At 42.0% G+C, this 18,125-nt stretch overlaps 3 protein-coding genes across 3 annotated transcripts; 2 read left to right on the top strand and 1 right to left on the bottom strand.

Moving 5' to 3' along the window:
• Positions 1-304: 304 nt before the first annotated feature.
• LOC118494761 (serine/threonine-protein kinase pim-2-like) lies at positions 305-3,407 on the top strand. Its single transcript, XM_035999849.1, has 4 exons — positions 305-602; positions 1,482-1,582; positions 2,121-2,177; positions 3,114-3,407. Exons 1-4 carry the CDS (start codon positions 506-508, stop codon positions 3,405-3,407), a joined length of 549 nt encoding a protein of 182 aa, XP_035855742.1. The 5' UTR covers positions 305-505.
• Positions 3,408-6,939: 3,532 nt separating this feature from the next.
• On the top strand, positions 6,940-8,689 carry LOC116063542 (gap junction gamma-1 protein-like). Its single transcript, XM_035999148.1, has 3 exons — positions 6,940-8,273; positions 8,391-8,495; positions 8,604-8,689. Exons 1-2 carry the CDS (start codon positions 7,208-7,210, stop codon positions 8,402-8,404), a joined length of 1,080 nt encoding a protein of 359 aa, XP_035855041.1. The 5' UTR covers positions 6,940-7,207; the 3' UTR covers positions 8,405-8,495; positions 8,604-8,689.
• A 460-nt stretch (positions 8,690-9,149) lies between these two features.
• On the bottom strand, positions 9,150-12,051 carry LOC118494673 (replication factor C subunit 2-like). The gene is made up of 6 exons (XM_035999149.1): positions 11,650-12,051; positions 11,402-11,507; positions 10,603-10,704; positions 9,995-10,253; positions 9,624-9,884; positions 9,150-9,434 (listed from the first exon to the last, which is right to left on the bottom strand). The coding sequence occupies exons 1-6, from the start codon at positions 11,864-11,866 to the stop codon at positions 9,324-9,326; spliced, it is 1,056 nt and encodes a 351-aa protein (XP_035855042.1). The 5' UTR covers positions 11,867-12,051; the 3' UTR covers positions 9,150-9,323.
• Between the last annotated feature and the right edge of the window lie 6,074 nt (positions 12,052-18,125).

Below are 18,125 nucleotides of genomic sequence, written 5' to 3'. Positions count from 1 at the left end.
GATCAAGGACCCCCTACTACATATATTGTAGAAATGAAGTTGCATATTAAACTGGACCTACAATAACGTGTAAAGGGGCCTAAAGCCTTGATACATACATTTTTATGCATAGAATACTAAGCTATTAAAATATTAATTGTTGGCATGTTTTTATAAATCACGTTTACTGTACATGTGTCACAGTGAATCCTTTGGATGAACTGTATCTGTGGATGGCTACCTTAGTGACTACCTTACCTATAGGCCAGTAAGCCTATCATCAATGTCTGTTTTTTTCACAAATAGGCTGATTTATATTTGCTAATAATATGTTGGATTCATGTTAAAACGTTTTTAATTTTTGAAAAAACTTAAAGACATTTATAATTAATGTGGTGGCCCCCCTGAAGTAACTCTGAGGATCCCCTGTTGAAGATCTCTGTTATAGAGAGTGTTTTATTCCAAACGCGAGCTTTTACTTTGAAAAGTTGAAGCTTGAGGACTGCACCTGGCGGAACGTCCAGACATGGACATGACACGAGAGTCCAGCCTGCAGCCTTGGGACATGTTGGAGAACCAAGCCGCGAAGCTTCATCTGGATGACGGAGTTCATGGAAAAATCGGTGAGAACAGAAAACCAGGGTGTTCTCGTGATAAATAAAGCAAGTTCATAGTGAATCAGTCAGTTTATCAGAATGCATTTCCACCCTGCAGCAGGCAACTTGTAGACTAACCGGTCTATTAACTAACTTTGAACTTTAGCTAATTAGTTTTAATGTTTTGCAGCGGCTCATTTAACAGTTTCGTTTAGAGCCAACCAGACTACATTGAAAAACGGCGATTTAAGGAGCCTGGGTTAGCGCCCAACCGGCCGTTCACTTATGCTAACGTTACTGGCGTTGACGGCTTAGCTAATATAAGAACCGTTTCCACGGTTACGGAATTTTATTTAAATAGGTAAACGTCTCACGTGTTTGTGTGTGTGTGTGTGTGTGTGTGTGTGTGTGTGTGTGTGTGTGTGTGTGTGTGTGTGTGTGTGTGTAGTCTGTCTGTTGTTTGCTACACATCCTCGCAAAAATCACACTATAATCCATTTTTATTTTATTTTTTCAATATAAATGTGTGATACAAAAATGACCATTCCCTGCAATATTGTGAATCATATCACAATCAAATTAGATTATTTAGCTAATTCTGTCTCCATAAGCTCCATTTTCCAACGTTTCAGACACAGATATGGTGGTAATCACGGTCCAAAAGGATTTGAAAAAGAGACACAGAGTACCACAAAGAGACACTAAATGTCCAGGGGAAATTGCATTTATTTTAAATTGAAAAACTTAACATTTTCTTAAATTTTGTGTTGTCTTCCCTGTCGACCAACATGCATTTACACACCACCCACATCTTCCACAAAGCCAGGGAAACACTGAGATCTCCTGTGTATATAAAATATATTCTGCTGACTGACGTGCTGTGTGTTATCTCTTTGTCTACCTCAGTGATGGAACCGTTCAACAGTCAGTATCGCTGCGGCTCTCTGATCGCCAGCGGCGGTTTCGGTTCGGTGTTTTCAGGCCAGAGGCTTTGTGATGGACTTAAGGTCACACTCCTCCTCTCCATTTCCTTCCGTATCTGCCTGCCTGCCTCCCTCCCTTTCTTCCCTTTTCTTTCCATCCTTGCCTCATTCATTCCATCCTCTTATTTTCCTTACATACTTACTTGACAACTTACATAAAAACTAGAGCTGCCAAGATGAATCAATTAGTTGTCAACTATTAAATTAATCGCCAACCTTAGAGACCAAACAAATAATCCATTCATCCAGAAAGTAATCCCCGATAATTGGTAGTTGCAGCCCCATGTGTGTATGTATGTATGTATATGTATGTGTAGATGGCAGTACTATTTATTAATACTGTATCCTACATTGTGGATAATTAAGCTATATGTCGGATGCTGAAGTATATTTGTGGAGTGTTAAAGATTCATGTATGTTATTTTATGAACTCTGGATTATATCTCGCTATAACATAAAATAAGATAAGATAAGATAACATACTGACGTAACGTATTTATGACTTCAGTTACTGCTTCTGCAAATGCTAACTATAAGTTTGTCTCATTTTTGTCCCTCCCAGGTTGCCATTAAAATGATTTTCAGAGAAAGAGTTCCGCTGCCGCAGTGGGCCAGACTGGTGAGTGTCACAAACATAGTTTTGTTCAATCTTTTGTGGTCCCAAAAAATCTTAGAAATCAGTGAAAAAATGTTTTCAAAAGATAAACACGGCGTCTTTTAAATGTCTTGTTTTGTCCGACCAACCGTCCCAAAACTGAAAAATACTCATTCATTCATTTTATTTATTATACAGAAAAGTTAAAAGTAACATTAAGTTACAATATAAACGGGCCTGACTCAGTTTAAAAACTAGTTTCCAGCAAGTTCCTGTTCTGCAGAAAAATAGAACACAGTTACAGCACACGAGGACAGAAACATTTGTACAGGACATTATTTATGAAGGGGACAGTGCATAAACTCATAACTTTACATGGGTTAAATATGCCACAATTATTGACGCATTTACAGAAATGTTGATTAATGTGCATTGTGCTCATCAAATAAATAAATCTTACGTTTAAAATGAGACATTTGGTGTACTTCTCTCTCAGCTGTAACATTAAAAAATTTTTTATTTTGAAGCGTATATTGTTTTATATATATATATATATATATATATATATATATATATATATATATATATATATATATGCTTAAAAATAAAACATTTTTGATGATGTCATACGTTCCCTTCAAAGGTTCCAGGTCAGTGGTCCAGAACAATTGTCGATAACAAAATAACATTTAATCTGAGTTCTCGGTTTTCCTGCTCCGACTGTTGTACAACCTTGGAGCTTCATGCAGTGTGAAGACGTTTTTGTCGCCGTTCTTGCCACGTTATTTGTGTCCTCTCTTTAAGTTTTATTTTCTCCTTCTCAAAATGTTTGTCTCCTTTTTTCGTGTATATATTCAAGATCACTAACAAGTTATTGACTGACTTTGAGAAGCGCCGGTACATAATATGCTGTAAATATCGTGATGCAGATGTTTATAATCTCCCTCTCTCTGCCCTCAGCCCGGCGAGGTTGGCCCCGTTCCCACGGAGATCACTCTGCTGCAGCGGCTGGCTGAGGTCGGGGTTCACAGCAGCGTCGTCCGCATGCTGGACTGGTTCGAGATGAAGGGGCGGGGCTTCCTGCTGGTGCTGGAGTGCCCGCCGCATGCACAGGATCTGTTCGACTTCATCACGGAGAGAGGACCGCTGCCCGAATGCCTCGCACTCAGGTTAGACTTTCCAAAAGCCCACCTCTGCTGGTCTCCCCGAACGCCTCACACTAAAGTTTTGGCGATGTGTTTATTATTGCGATGATGATGATGGCAGTGTAGGTAAACGATATGCCATTTATAAATGTGTGTGTTTTGATGTGATGTTTTTTTAATACTGATTATTTAACTGATTAAATAAAAAATAAAAAAGTGATGTGATAATAGCTGAGGATGCATCATAATTACATTACTCTGTATTTAAAACACAATTCATTTTTAATTCATTTCTCCTTTGGCTGTTTTACAAACATTGTCAAAACACAACATGTCATCTTATAAATGAGTCCGGTATCTCGTTTTTAATAAGAAAATATAATTTCTAAATATATTTTAACCAGATACCTCAAATCAAAATCCGTTTACCTTGCAATGCTGAGCGACGACGAAAGAGTCCAATTCCCCCAGTGCAGGCTGGGAGCCACGACGACGGAGACCTGTACTTAACCAATCACAGCACAATATGCTAATGAGTTCCTTCCCAAGGGTTTCCTCAAACATAAAGACCTCTACCCCTTCTGACACAGCCCAGAAACTTAATTCAATGCTGGATCGAAGTCTAATCAGTGATAGTTTAACCACTTTAACCATGTTTTTCTGATTCCTAAACCTATTATGTGTTTGGCTTTAGCTCAGAACAGAACTGTTTTGAATGTGTAAAGTTTATAAAATATGAAGATTTTTCTGTCTGCACTGAATAATTTAAGTACATTGTCTTGATGGTACACACTTTTGCTCAAGTGCTAATAAAACATACTTTTTCCAAAGTGTTATTAGTAGTTTGACTTAAGTAAAGGATCTGAAGATAGCTTTTATTATCATTCAACTGTACATACAGAGTGCACATGTGAAGGAAATGTCATTCAACTGGCTCATAAATACTGTAAAAACAAAGTTTAAAAATAAGACAAGACAAGCAAGACAACATACAGTTTTAGATGCATGTGTCCTTGTAAATGCTGAAATGTGGTGAAACGTCAGTATACAGTAAACATGAGTAGATAATCTATATAGAGGCTGAATGTAGTAAAGATTCAATATACAGTGCAAATAATGGATTAGGTAATTAAGTAGATCAGTAATAACCCAATATACGTGAATAGACAGTCTAAATAAATGCTGGGATGCTGAAAATCAGTGTACAGTAAGTGCAGAGTGTTGTTCTAGATAGTGATGTGGAAATGTAATAACACGGTGTGCATGAGTAAAAAGTGGCTGATGATTAGCACAAAGAAGCATAAACATATAAAAACAGCACAGGTGAGGATGTGCAACTGTGCAAAGGGGCAAGACAGAGATAATGGAATAAGGGTGTGCAAAACAGAGCTTGAATGATGGAGAGCAGTCAGCACGTACAGTGATGGGACAGTAGCTCAGACAGATGTAGCTACTTTAAAGGCAGTTGGTGGGATAAGGGTTTTGAGTTCCAGGGTTTTTTGTAGTTCATTCCAGCATTTGCAGCTGAGAATTGGAAGGAGGGTGTGGGCTCTCAAGTCTGGTGCATTAACAAGATCTCAAATGAAATGTATGTATGACACTAACACATAATAAATACAGACAAAACATAAAACCGACACGTCACTATTTAGTATTAATGAAAAAGAGGCTTAATGGATTTTTGACATTATGCATTCTGCAGAGCTGACAATTTTATATATTATATATATATATATATATATATATATATATATATATATATATATATATATATATATATAATTTAGCTTCACGTAAGTAGCTAGTAAGGACGACAGGCAGTGGCTGTTGCTGCCGACCAGATGCCGACTGACGACGACTGTAAACGAGTTCAAGTGCATTTCGGGAAAAAAAAAAAATCTGGAGAGAATTCGCGCTAGTGGTGACTGCTGGTAAAATTCTTGAGGTATGTTGTAGGCTATTTTAAATATTTTCTTAAGTTATATGTACGTGCAAAACGACTTGTGCGGTTGTTATTTCGACTGGTTTAATGCGGTTTCTAACAGAACTGTTAGACCCTGTACTTTACTCTTTAATAATAACGTGCCAAGGCACTTAACCCCGCAAGGATGTTCGTGACCTGGCCGCCGGGACTGCACTCAGAGAAGCGGAGTTTAACTGCTGCACTTGGAATTCACATCTTAAATGGAACAAATAGCAACGTGGAAGACTCGACAGGGTTATCCAACAAGGGACCCATTTGTCTACATAAATACGTTTATTTGTCTGTTACATTAAGGCAACGTGTGAATTGTTTGCGTCGTTTAGTATTGTGGATTAATCAACAGTGTTTTTCAAAGTTTCATATTGCCATGCACCTTAGCTAGCTACATATACTGTAGGCAGACATCTCCATATTATCATCAGGTTGTTCATTGTGACCAAAAGAACACAGAAAATAACACACATTCACTTTGCATGTTAGGGGAGGGGGTACACATTAAATCAGGTGAAAAAACGGCCTGATATAATGTGTATCCCCTCTGTAACTCAAAATGTTACGGCCCATGCCTGCTTGATACTTGCTTAATCTTGTGGTAATCTGAGTTCGGCAGCTGCAGAGTTTTAATAGCAGAGATGCCAAGATTTGTGATTTCACACACATAGGACATCCTTTAACCGCAGCAGCAAAACACATTCTAAACAGGCCTGAAAGCAGAACGTTTGTTGGTCTATGACAACATGCACCTTGTTGATCTAAAAGACAATTGAAGATGTAAAAGTAGTGAAAGTCTTCCAACGTTTTGTTAAGCTATTGTAGGATTTTAAGCTAAAATGTAAACGTTTTGACCGGTCGGGCCCATAAAAAAAAAATAATAATTCTGTGTATTTATCCATTTCTGTCCCATCACTGGTGTTGCTCTCATCAGTTTGGATCCAGTCCAGATCCTCTGGCTCCAGCCGGCTCCTGAGTAATTTGTAACAATGTATAAAAACATGACCTTGACTTCCAATTCTCAGCTCAGAAGAAGCATGCCTCTATTGTTGGATTTTGAACACTTGTGTTTTAATCTCCAACAAACTTTAAGGAGTTTTCATGAGAGCCAGGTCATTTCCATACAGTGTCACAAATCCCACGCTTGCATAGTGCTGACCATTGTTTGCCTCGTTCCCTCCCCTGATCAGAGAGGATCTTTCTCACCCTTCCTTTATAATGTCTAATCACTGTAAAACCAGATGGTCTCTCATAACTCAGGGAAACAGAGGCACTGAGGTCAGCCCCATGAACTCTAAAACCTTTTCTTAACACTTTCACAAAATATATTCTAACACTATGGACCCATTAACTGAGAGAGACGGAGCAGGGAGTCCAGGGACATGTAATATATTACATATATTGTATAAAATGAAGTTGCATATTAAACTGGGCCTACATTAAGGTGTAACACAGCCTAAAGCCTTTCTACATAACTTATTTTTTTTGCATAGAATACTAAGCTATTAAAATAATAATTGTTGGCATGATTTTATAAATCATCTTTTAATGTTACACATTGGCTACCTGTGGCACAGGTGAAATGTGGTGCACCAAAATGAATAACTCAATTAATTTAGGTCGATCATTACATTTGATTTTAATGAAAAATGTTGCATATATTTACATTTGAAGTCATTCTAATACATGTCTGTATCATTCTTAATAATTTGTTTGCTAACAATCATATCTGTGAAATGCTGTCCTTCATATGGCTTGGGCATATTGATTTGTGTTATGAATATTGATATGTAGTTGAAACCAAATGTCTGCAGTGACTGCTAAATATTACCTTCCACATGCTCTTTTACATCTAAATAATCATCTTGTCATCTTCCCCCCCCCCCTCCTTTTCTGCACAGGTTTGAGAGCTTCCCTTCTGCTGCAGAGGCAAAATGAGCTGGGATTTCCTTACGCGCCTGTTGGACGAGATTTCCAACCACTCAACCTTCGTGGGCAAAATATGGCTGACCCTCCTCATCGTCTTTCGAATCGTGCTTACTGCGGTCGGGGGCGAGTCAATCTACTCTGATGAACAGAGTAATTTTGTGTGTAACACGCTGCAACCCGGTTGCGAGAACGTGTGCTACGATGCGTTTGCGCCACTGTCACACATTCGCTTCTGGGCATTTCAGGTGATTATTATCGCCACCCCCTCCATCATGTACCTTGGCTTTGCTATGCATAAGATTGCCCGCATGGAGGACAATGACTACCAGCCGCGGGGCAGGAAGAGGATGCCGATAGTGAGCCACGGTGCGGAGGATAATGAGGAGGAGGAACCCATGACCCTGGAAGAGATTGAGGCAGAAGTCACGGAGAAGCCCAGCAAAAAGCACGGCGGAAAACGTTGCATCAAGCGCAATGGCCTGATGAAGGTCTACCTGTTTCAGCTGCTGTTGCGTGCCATCTTTGAGGCCTCGTTCCTGTTCGGACAGTACATCCTTTATGGACTGGAGGTGGCCCCGGCGTACGTATGCACACGCTCCCCTTGCCCATACAAAGTGGATTGCTTCGTCTCGCGCCCAACAGAGAAAACCACCTTCCTGCGCATTATGTATGGCGTCAGCGCCCTGTGTCTGCTCTTCACCATGTTGGAGTTCCTTCACCTCAGCATCAGCGGTATCCGGGACTGGCTTTGCGCACGCCTGCCTCAGCCTCCCACCCCACGGCTGCCTCAGCCTCCCACCCCACGGCTGCCTCAGCCTCCCACCCCACGGCTGCCTCAGCCTCCCACCCCACGGCAGACGCAGCCACCCACCCCCCACCGCCAGCCATCTACACCTCCAGGCTACCACACGGCTCTGAAGAAGGACCCGTCGGGGAAAATGGGCTTCAGGGACAAGCAGGGAGACTCGGGCTGCGAGTCCTTTGGCGACGAGGCTTCATCGCGGGAACTGGAGAGGCTGCGAAGACACCTGAAACTGGCTCAGCAGCATCTGGACAGAACATTTGAGAAAGGTGAGGCCTCCAACCTTTTCATCCTCTTCATAAGTTTGTTATTTTCATTTTTATATTGTTTTTATTTTGTATTGATCAATACAAAATGCTTTACTGACACTATCTCTCTGTTTACAGGTCTTTGTGTGTAGGTTCTCATAAGACCAGCTGACATAAGACTAAAGTTTACATCAGTGACATCAAGATCAGTGAGAGGACGCAAGGGAATCAAAGTTTGTGTGTGTGTGTGTGTGAGTGAGTGAGTGGTGTGTGTGTGAGTGAGTGAGTGAGTGGTTTGTGTGTGTGTGTGTGTGTGTGAGTGAGTGGTGTGGGTGTGTGTGTGTGTGTGAGTGGTGTGTGTGTGTGACATGACCTTGTTTGAGGTGGATGAAGTCAGCCCAAGCCTTCCTGTGTTAGGGCCAGTTCTGGGGGGACAACATTGCCACCTAAGCTTGTTTTATAAATAAAAGCATATGTATCAGTCTTTATTCAAAATGTGTGCTGGTGTCTCCATTAGCTCTACACACACACACACACCACACACACACACTCTTTTAGCATGTATAGAGGCAGCATATTTCCACATGTAAATGGGTGAATTAAGGCTTTATTTCAACCAGACTCTATGTAAATAATCAGTACTTTTAGCGTGTATAGAGGCAGCATATTTCCACATGTAAATGGGTGAATTAAGGCTTTATTTCAACCAGACTCTATGTGAGTCACCAGAGTGGTGATTGTTGGAACAGTGGGAAGATAAAACCAAGACGGCTTTTGGTAGTTTTATTTAGTTTCTGTCCAATTTGAAAGAAGTGTGTTTTACCATGATAAAAGTCCTGATTATTTACATGGAGTCTGGTGGGTTTGGTGATGGTGATTTCGGGTTACATTACAGCTTGTTTCTTGTTTAATACTGAACCAGTTTCAGAAATTGTTGGGAAAGTTCTCCTTTAAGCCCAGATCCAGCTCTGAGTCAGGTTCAACAGAACGTGTGGACACTGATCAGTGAACAGGTGATTTATTTCTAGTCTCTGGTGTCAGTGTGATCAACGTTAGCGTGCAGCAGTTCCTTCAGCTGGCAGCGGGGGGTGCCGTCTTGCTGCAGAGTCTCCCCAGCAGCCCGGCCATCTGCAGCAGAGAGTTCACGCCTTCAGATATCCTCATGTGAGTGTAACCTATCTCCTGCAGCACAGAAACACATCACACTGTTAACCACGATTACACCATGGTGTGTGTGTGTGTGTGTGTGTGTGTGTGTGTGTGTGTGTGTGTGTGTGTGTGTGTGTGTGTGTGCGTGTGTGCGTGTGTGCGTGTGTGTGCGTGTGTGTGTGTGTGTGTGTGTGTGTGTGTGTTTAGTGGGCGGAGCTTCACCTTGATGAACTCAAGCTTGAGGTACTCGGCCATGGGGAGGACCTTGCAAACCCGGAAAATGTTCCCGATGATGTCATCTGGCGAGTATCCGAGCGCCCACAGCGACTCCACCACTTTGTACGCCTGGTCAATGTCGCCCGCCACGCAGTGTTCCAGCATGAATTTCACCAGCAGAGGGTGGGGCTCATCGCACACTTTGAACACGTTCTCACTGTTGATGAAGCCGAAGCCAGAGTGGGTCGACTGAAGGTTATTTAGCGCCTGCAGCACGCACAGGAAGTCAGCACAAGACACAGGAAGTCAGCACAAGACACAGGAAGTCAGCACAACACACAGGAAGTCAGCACAACACCTGTCTGTCTGTCTCCTACCTGTCTCATATCTCCCTGTGCGGTGAAGATGACGGCCTCCAGACCGCCGGCAGACACCGACAGCTCCTCCTTCTGGACGACGTCCTGCAGGCGTGTCAGGATCTGCCCGTCTGTCAGCTTGGCGTAGCGCAGCACGGCGCAGCGCGACTGGATGGGCTCGATAATCTTATCTGACGTGTTGCACACCAGAGCGAAGCGCGTCGTCTTTGAGTAGATCTCGATGACCCTCCGCAGTGCCTGCTGGGCGCAGTCCGTCATGCTGCGTGACACCGAGACACAATCAGATCATCTTCTGTGAATTAAGGATTTATTTCCACCAGACTCCATGTAAATAATCAGGGCTTTTAGCGTGTATAGAGCCAGCATATTTACACATGTAAATGGGTGAATTAAGGGTTTATTTCAACCAAACCAGAGTAGTGATTGCTGGAACAGTGGAAAGATGAACCAAGACGTCTTTGGGCAGTTTTATTTAGTTTCTGTCCACTTTGAATAAAGTGTGTTTTACGCTGATAAAAGTACTGATCATTTACATGGAGTCTGGTGAGTAAAGTCCTGATTATTTACATGTGGTGGTTTTAGGGTAAAATTGCAGCTAGTTCTCTGACCTATCGGCTTCGTCCAGGAAGATGATCTTGTGTCGTCCTTTGGGCAGCGTGACTTTCTGCTGAGCAAACATCTTGATCTTGTTCCTCACCACTTCGATTCCCCTAAAGACACAACAGCAAACATTGTTAAAGTCAGTGTGTGTTAAGACATTAAAGACAGTAGCCTACAAGATGCTAACGGCTTTTTGAGCTAACGCACAGTCTATGAGCTAACGTTAGCAATCAAACAATCATAGATAGCTAAAACATTTTTGAAATGACTGCTAGCTAAAAGTTAATCAAACACAACAAAGGCTGTCACTTGAATGGCATTTTGAGCTTACATTAGCAACCAAACCGTCATAGATAGCTACAACGTTTTTGAAATGATTACCATCTTCTGTTATTGTATGTAAAGAGAAACGTTTATTATTTTATAGATTTCAGAAATTTCAGTATGACACGTTATGCCGTAAACAGTTTAAATCTGAGCATGCGCGACTCACATCTGCACTCGACTCACATCGGGCAGTAACAGACACTTGCTGTAGCGACATTTCTCTTTCACATTATAGACTGTATCATTTTAATGTTCAAGTATGTGTAAATAAACTGAATAAAGTTAGATCCATTGTTTGCAGTTTAGATGAAAGCGTAGTAGATACTCTAACTCTAACCAATCAGCTGTTGAGTGTTGGATGGTCATTTATTCGTGCTTTAGAACATAATCACGGTTTAAATGACCGTGTTGTCCGTGTGGTCGGGGCTGAAGGGGGCCCTGGTCTTGTATGGCTACGCTCTGACTTGCATATCCTGTTACCTTTCGTTGGAGGCGTTGAGCTCCAGCACGGCGTCCTTCATGGAGGCTCCCAGCAACGCCCGGGACAAACACAGGATGCTGGTGGTCTTCCCTGTTCCTGGAGGACCTGCACAACAACACACACACACACACACACACACACACACACACACACACACACACATAGACACACAGACACACGATATTTCAAGTCTCTAACCTAATGATGTCAGATTATTAAGATTAAACAGATATTCATAGTATCTAACCTGCTATGATGATGTTGGGGACATTTCCCTCTCTGGCGAACACTTCCAGCCGACTCACCGTCTCTTCGTTCCCCACGATCTGGTTCAGTTTGACCGGCCTGTATTTCTCCACCCAGGGCAGCTCGTAGGAGACTCTATCCGCGGGGTCTCCTGCTCCTGAATACGCCTTCTGAGCGCTGTCTACCGGCTTCTGCTGCTCGCACTCAGCCTCCACCATCTCAGCCTCCCGGATCTCCTCCCTGTCATCCTTCTCTTCCTCTTCTTCCTCCTCCTCCTCCCTGTCATCCTTCTCTTCCTCCTCTGCCTCCTCTTCCGCCTCCTCCACCTTTGGGGTGCCAGACTCGATGAGGATGGAGGGCAGTGGGGTCCTTGGTCTTGGTGTCAGGTTCCATCCATACAAATTTGTCCGCTTATCCGGTGTCGGGTAGCAGGGGGTCAATTTACATGGACGCACCTCTGTCTGCTTATCCGGTGAAAAAAATCATTTACTAATTACTATAAATTACTTTAAATACTATTGAGTCGAATAACAACAGCTGTTAGCTCATACAACTGTTCACATAAACATATTCTGTAATATATTATTTAAACAATATATTATTTAAATAAGTACATTTATTAGAATGTGAGAAAAAAAGATGAATTATTTCAATTTCATATACCCTTACTGAAGAGGTTGGCTCCTCAGCCAGGAGGGTGGACAGGTTGGCCAGCAGCCTTTCCTCTGCTAGCTGCTTCTCACAATGAAGTGCAGGGTGTTATAATAACAAAGATGCACAACAAATATGTTAATTTCAACACACGTTTTCTCTTGAAGTATAAACAGTGTCGACATGAAAGCACTTCATATAATTTGTTGTTATTAACCACTGACACTGACTTGTTCCATTACTTTAACACACACACACACACACACACCAAATACAGCATGGACTGGCAAAAATTAGACGGGATTAGCTATTTCAACGTACGAGTGAATTGGCATTAGCATACATGTGCTCTGCACACACATTAATAAAACAGACACATTGCATTGCACAGCGTCATTTGAAAGTATAAATATATATTCAGATTTATAAGTGGGATTGTCTGGAATCTGGCAATATAATAACCATTATGGTGGAATACACTGGCTAAGCAATTTACAAAAAATATTTGTGCTGACATAAATAGTTTAAATGAGAATACATTATAAAGTTCAGGGACCTGCACAACACTGGATTCACAGCACTTCAAATGCTAACACACTGCTGTCAAAACTGTTAACCACACATTCAAAACAGAATAGATTTCCGTCTGGAGCCTATCAAACACTGCTGATTACAATTTTAGCTGAAAGCCTTAGCAAGTGTCTTGTTTTAGACTAGTTAGTGAACATATACAGTATTTAGACAGAGAAAGCTCAGAAAGCATTTTTTGTACACAAACACCAAATAACAATGAAACAATTATACACTGTACTGTTTGAGAGAAACAGGTAAAAGAGCAAATATGCCAATATGTTCAGGTAAGATGTCTGAGGTTATATACACAGCTATGGATTTTTTTTGAAAAACACTATGTCTTCACAATAGTAAAACAGCGTTCTTGTTTTTCAGAAAGTAATGGAGGTGAAAGCAATGGAAACACCACAACCATTTGTATTTAGAGATGATTCAGACATCCAGTGTGATGAAGAAAACTTGCTGCATGATGCTGGACAGACGCATATGTATATATATATATATATATATATATATATATATATATATATATTACATAAAATCTATATCTTTTCTTTAAAGAAACTATTGAGTAGTGTGAAGTCACTTCAAATGTTCAAACTGTAAAGATGAGAACGTCAGTATTTTCTGTATTGGTGTTTGCTGCTAGTGTTTTTACTCTCAGTGTGTTCTGAGTGACAGTGTGTGTGTTGTCTCAGTGAGGATTGTTCATAGCGTTTGGCTGCACTGAGCCTGTTTTGAGACGTGTGTTAAGAACTGTGTTGCTGTGAATGAGTTTTGCAGGAGATGTGAACTGTTTAGTTCAGGTGACTGTTGATAACAAAATCACTGCAGTCGGCAACGGCGAAACAAGCTACAATGTAAGTTAATAGGACGTCAATTGTAGGCCTACTAAAGCTTGTTTTTACGTTCATAAAAGTGGCTGTTTTGCCACTGACAGACTCAGATTAATATTCAAAGTGTCTGACAACATTATGGAAAGGATTTCGAAGGAGGTCAACCTTTCTGTTAAAGAGTAAGATCCTTTTTTTTAAACATAAAAGGTCTGCGAAATTGCGTTTGCTAAACCCACCAGACTCAATGTAAATAAACAATAATTTTAGCATCGTATGGGGCTACACAACTATTTCATTCCAATTTCGGGTCTTTCAGTCACAGTGAAAACCTCGTACATTTCCGGGGACAGCTACAGCCGGGGACAGGTCACCAAAACCGGGGACTGTCCCCGGAAACCGGGGCCTCGGTCACTTGCCGTTATTAGCCGTTAATAATTAGCTGTAAACTTGACGTTCTGGCTACTTAGGCTTCTTCAACACTTACCTCATACAACTTTGGCTGCACGCTCTCTCTCTCTCTCTGCATGGCTGTCTGTCTGCCGGCCTGCCTGCTTCTCTGTGTGCACATCATGTCTCTGTCTACTACCGGGAATACGCACGACAGAGACGCAGAGGCCTCTGGGAGCAAGCAAAAAGCAAAATCCCAGAATTTGCCCAGACACACACACACACACACACACACACACACACACACACACACACACACACACACACACACACACACACACACACACTATTCCAATGTAATAACTAATTACTAAGTTAAACTGTGCCAAGCTTGGATGGTAATTTCCTCTCCTCCAATCGGAGCCTCAGCAACCTGTCGCAGTAGATGAACCAATCAGCTATTTTTATTTATTATTTTTAATCATTAATGTACTCATGTTATTTTTATTGTGAGAATAAATATCAAATTTCACTTTTTTTCTTGATGTTGACAATTAGTTTTTATTCATTAAAATGTTAATATTTGACCAGAGTGAATTTATACTGAAAATATAATTAAAACTATTTATTGATTTGTGATGTGTGTAAGTGTCACATCAGCTCTAACTTAATTGTTTTTATACACACACACACACACACACACACACACACACACACACACACACACACACACACACACCACATATTATTAATATTCAAGATCCATCCAACCGTGCACATCTGAATGCGTTTTGGATGGTAGCTTGTTTTATAAATAAAGCATATGTAGGCTATCAGTCTTTATTCATTCAGGACAGCCACATAGTTGTCAATCACAGTTGGTTTAAGTTTGATTGATTTATTGTGGTTGTTTAAGGTGGTTAAAAAGTCATTAAAGTCCTTTGTAGAGTGGGTCCAGACACCCCAAATATTATCCAGATATCTGAAGTAGTGGGCAGATAACAATTTCCAATTTTAATGAATGTCAATTATAGCGGACATGGAAATGATGTAAATAGCCTACCTGAATCCCACCTGACCATAGATCACTTCAGAGCCGTGGTTGGCCTTCAAACCTGTCTATCTCCGGCTCCCGGATACGGATTGACGAATCCCAGAGGCCTGTGCGCCATGCCCGTCCGCGCGCTGCCCACAGAGAGCCGACATGCAGGTATAGACAGGCAGACAGGCAGAGAGAGACAGCAACAACGTTTTTGTTGGCTTGTGTCGAGGTGAGTGGTGACGAACTAAAGCCAGAGCATCGAGTTTACCGCTAATTACCCGAAATGCAAGACAAATGGTAACTTGTGTCTTAACATGAACTGGCTTATGTGATAAGTTAGTTAAGGGTTAGGGTTTTTCAGCTTCTGTAGGCTATACTTAATGGAGACACTCCATATGTTTATTAACGCCATCACAATCGACACATTAATATATGCAAATGAGACGTTAAGTAGCTGACACTTGAGAGCCCTGTAAATTGCCCAAAACATGAAAACAAGTGTCCTGCATTAAACAGTAACTTCAACTTTCAATTATTTTTTTATTTTAGAAATGTCTCAGCGAAAGATGGTGAGTATATTTTTTACAGTTTAAATATGATAATTGTAAGAGGATGAATCAAAGTGAAAAAATGTTAGCGTGGTTGGAGTTATTTAATTAATATGTAATTGAAATTAACATATTTGATGTGCATCTTCTTTATTATAGAACACACCTGCACAGGTGGCCGCCTGTCTCAGTGAGGAGCAACTGGCTGCCGCTGAGGAGAGGGTCCTTGCCAACCTCACCACCCTCCTGGCTGAGGAGCCCACCTGTACAGTAAGTGTTTCCACTATATAAAATATAGAAAGAGATAGGGGCCTATAAAAATCCATCATGTTTTAATAGCTGTACTATATAATATATTATAGAATATGTTCATATGAAAAGTTGTATGAGATAACAGCTGTTGTTATTCGACTCAATATATATCATAGGCTATGTCGTTGACTTAATTAGTAAATTATTTTTCATTTCAAGGAGGTGGGTTATTTTGAGGGGGTAATTCTTACCCCGAGGCCAAGGACCACACCGCCCCCCATCCCCGAGGAGCCCAGCACCCCAATCCCTCCCCGCACCCCCAGCCCGAGGACCACACTGCCCCCCATCCCTGAGGAGCCTGGCACCCCAATCCCTCCCCGCACCCCCAGCCCATGTCTGTCCGATGGCTCTCTTCAGCCTTACCCCTCTCCCCGGGGTTTTGAGAGCGACCTTTCAGACAGCTCGGAGCTGTCCCCCCGTCGCCTCTCCATCAAGGAAGAGGTGGAGGAGGAGGAGATAGACACAAGGAACCTAAGAGAGCTGAAGAAGAAGGAAGAGGAGGAGGAGGAGGTAGACCCACTACAAATGCTCCTCGACCTCGTGGAGTAGGCTACCGTGTTCATGTATGTTGTTTAATAACATTGTAATGTAATGTTCAGTTATTAAAGTTCAAGTTCAAGTTATTATTTTTCTTTTTATTGTTATCCAATAAACAGACTTTATTAAATATATACATTACATTATAACCAATAGTTTCATTTACAACATGTGTAGTGTCAAAATCATCATTGCAAAGCCGGCTTTACAATGCCGGCATGGCTAGATCACATTGCAAAGCCGGCTTTACAATGAAGCACATTCTCACACTTTGAAACTAGCTGTTGGATTCCGTCCCAAATGCAGCACATATGCTGCAAGTGGAACAGCATCCAACAGCTAATTTCCAAGTGTCAAAAACCCACTCATTGCGAGGCCGGCTTCACAATGACGGCATGGATAGGTGGAATTGCAAAGCCGGATTTGCTAGATGAGATTGCGAAGCACACACAGACACACACATACAGATACACACAGACACACATACACAGAGACACACACACAGACACACAGAGACAAACACACACACAGACACACACACAGACGGAGACACAAAGACACACATACACACACACACAGACACACACACAGACACACACACACACAAGGGATTGAATTTTGAAATGTGTGACCCTACTCTGTTGTTTCAGACTAGATCCCTGGGCTAAAACTAAAAAAAAATATGTGTCCCTATAAAAACATGCCCCTGGCAAATGGGAGCATGTCAGTTTCTTCCTTTTGGGGCTCCTGTGACCAACCTCTGGATCAGACAGGATTCGCCGAGAGTGACTGAGTGAGTGACACGCACACACGCACACAAACACGCACACACACACACACACACACACACGCACACACTGTGATGTCAGGTAATGTAAGGTGTTGAACTGTGTTTCCAAATGGGTTAAGGTTATGAAAAAATGACTGGCAATATTGTGTTTTGAATTTCAGGGTTTGTCGCTCCGGGGTTGATGCCACCCGGCTTCTGGACTGATACCACGAAGGCCAGAGTCACTGAACCCCCAGAGTAGACAGACTTCCTCCTATCCCCGCCGCCAGCAGCCCTACAGCCGCTCCTCCTATGCCGAGGCAGTCCGGGGGAATCAGCGCAGCAACTCCCGCCTGTTTCAACGATACAACGAGAGGTCAAACTACAGGGATTTCAGAGGTAAAACCTACGCCAAATTCCTGTACAACAACGACAACACCTACCAGATAAAAGACAGGGGCGGCGGTCGTCACCAGGACCGCCAAACGGCAAAAAATGGAGCTCCGCGCCGAGAAGCCCCGCAGCGGAGCTGGCAGCGGCCCCAACAACAGAAGTGGCGGCAGCCACAAGAACAGCGATCCCGGGGCTGGAAGGATGGAAACCAACAGAGAGGAAGGTTTGTTCAATCCCAGAAAAACAAACAGCAAAAACAGGATGATGATGATGATCCAGACTTTATAATTAGAACCAAAGTCATACACAGAATTATTAAAGCCACACATCATCTAAATAATGTCACTTCTACTGTTACGCCACCGGCCATCGCTAGGATGACACACAACCTTATTACCTCCATCAAACCAGCTGATTCCAACCCGAGGA

Source organism: Sander lucioperca, chromosome 3 (genome assembly GCF_008315115.2).
Source record: "Sander lucioperca isolate FBNREF2018 chromosome 3, SLUC_FBN_1.2, whole genome shotgun sequence".
In the NCBI taxonomy this organism is placed as follows: domain Eukaryota; kingdom Metazoa; phylum Chordata; class Actinopteri; order Perciformes; family Percidae; genus Sander; species Sander lucioperca.
The sequence above is the reverse complement of the archived record's forward strand: the minus strand, read 5'-3'. Positions and strand labels throughout refer to the sequence as shown.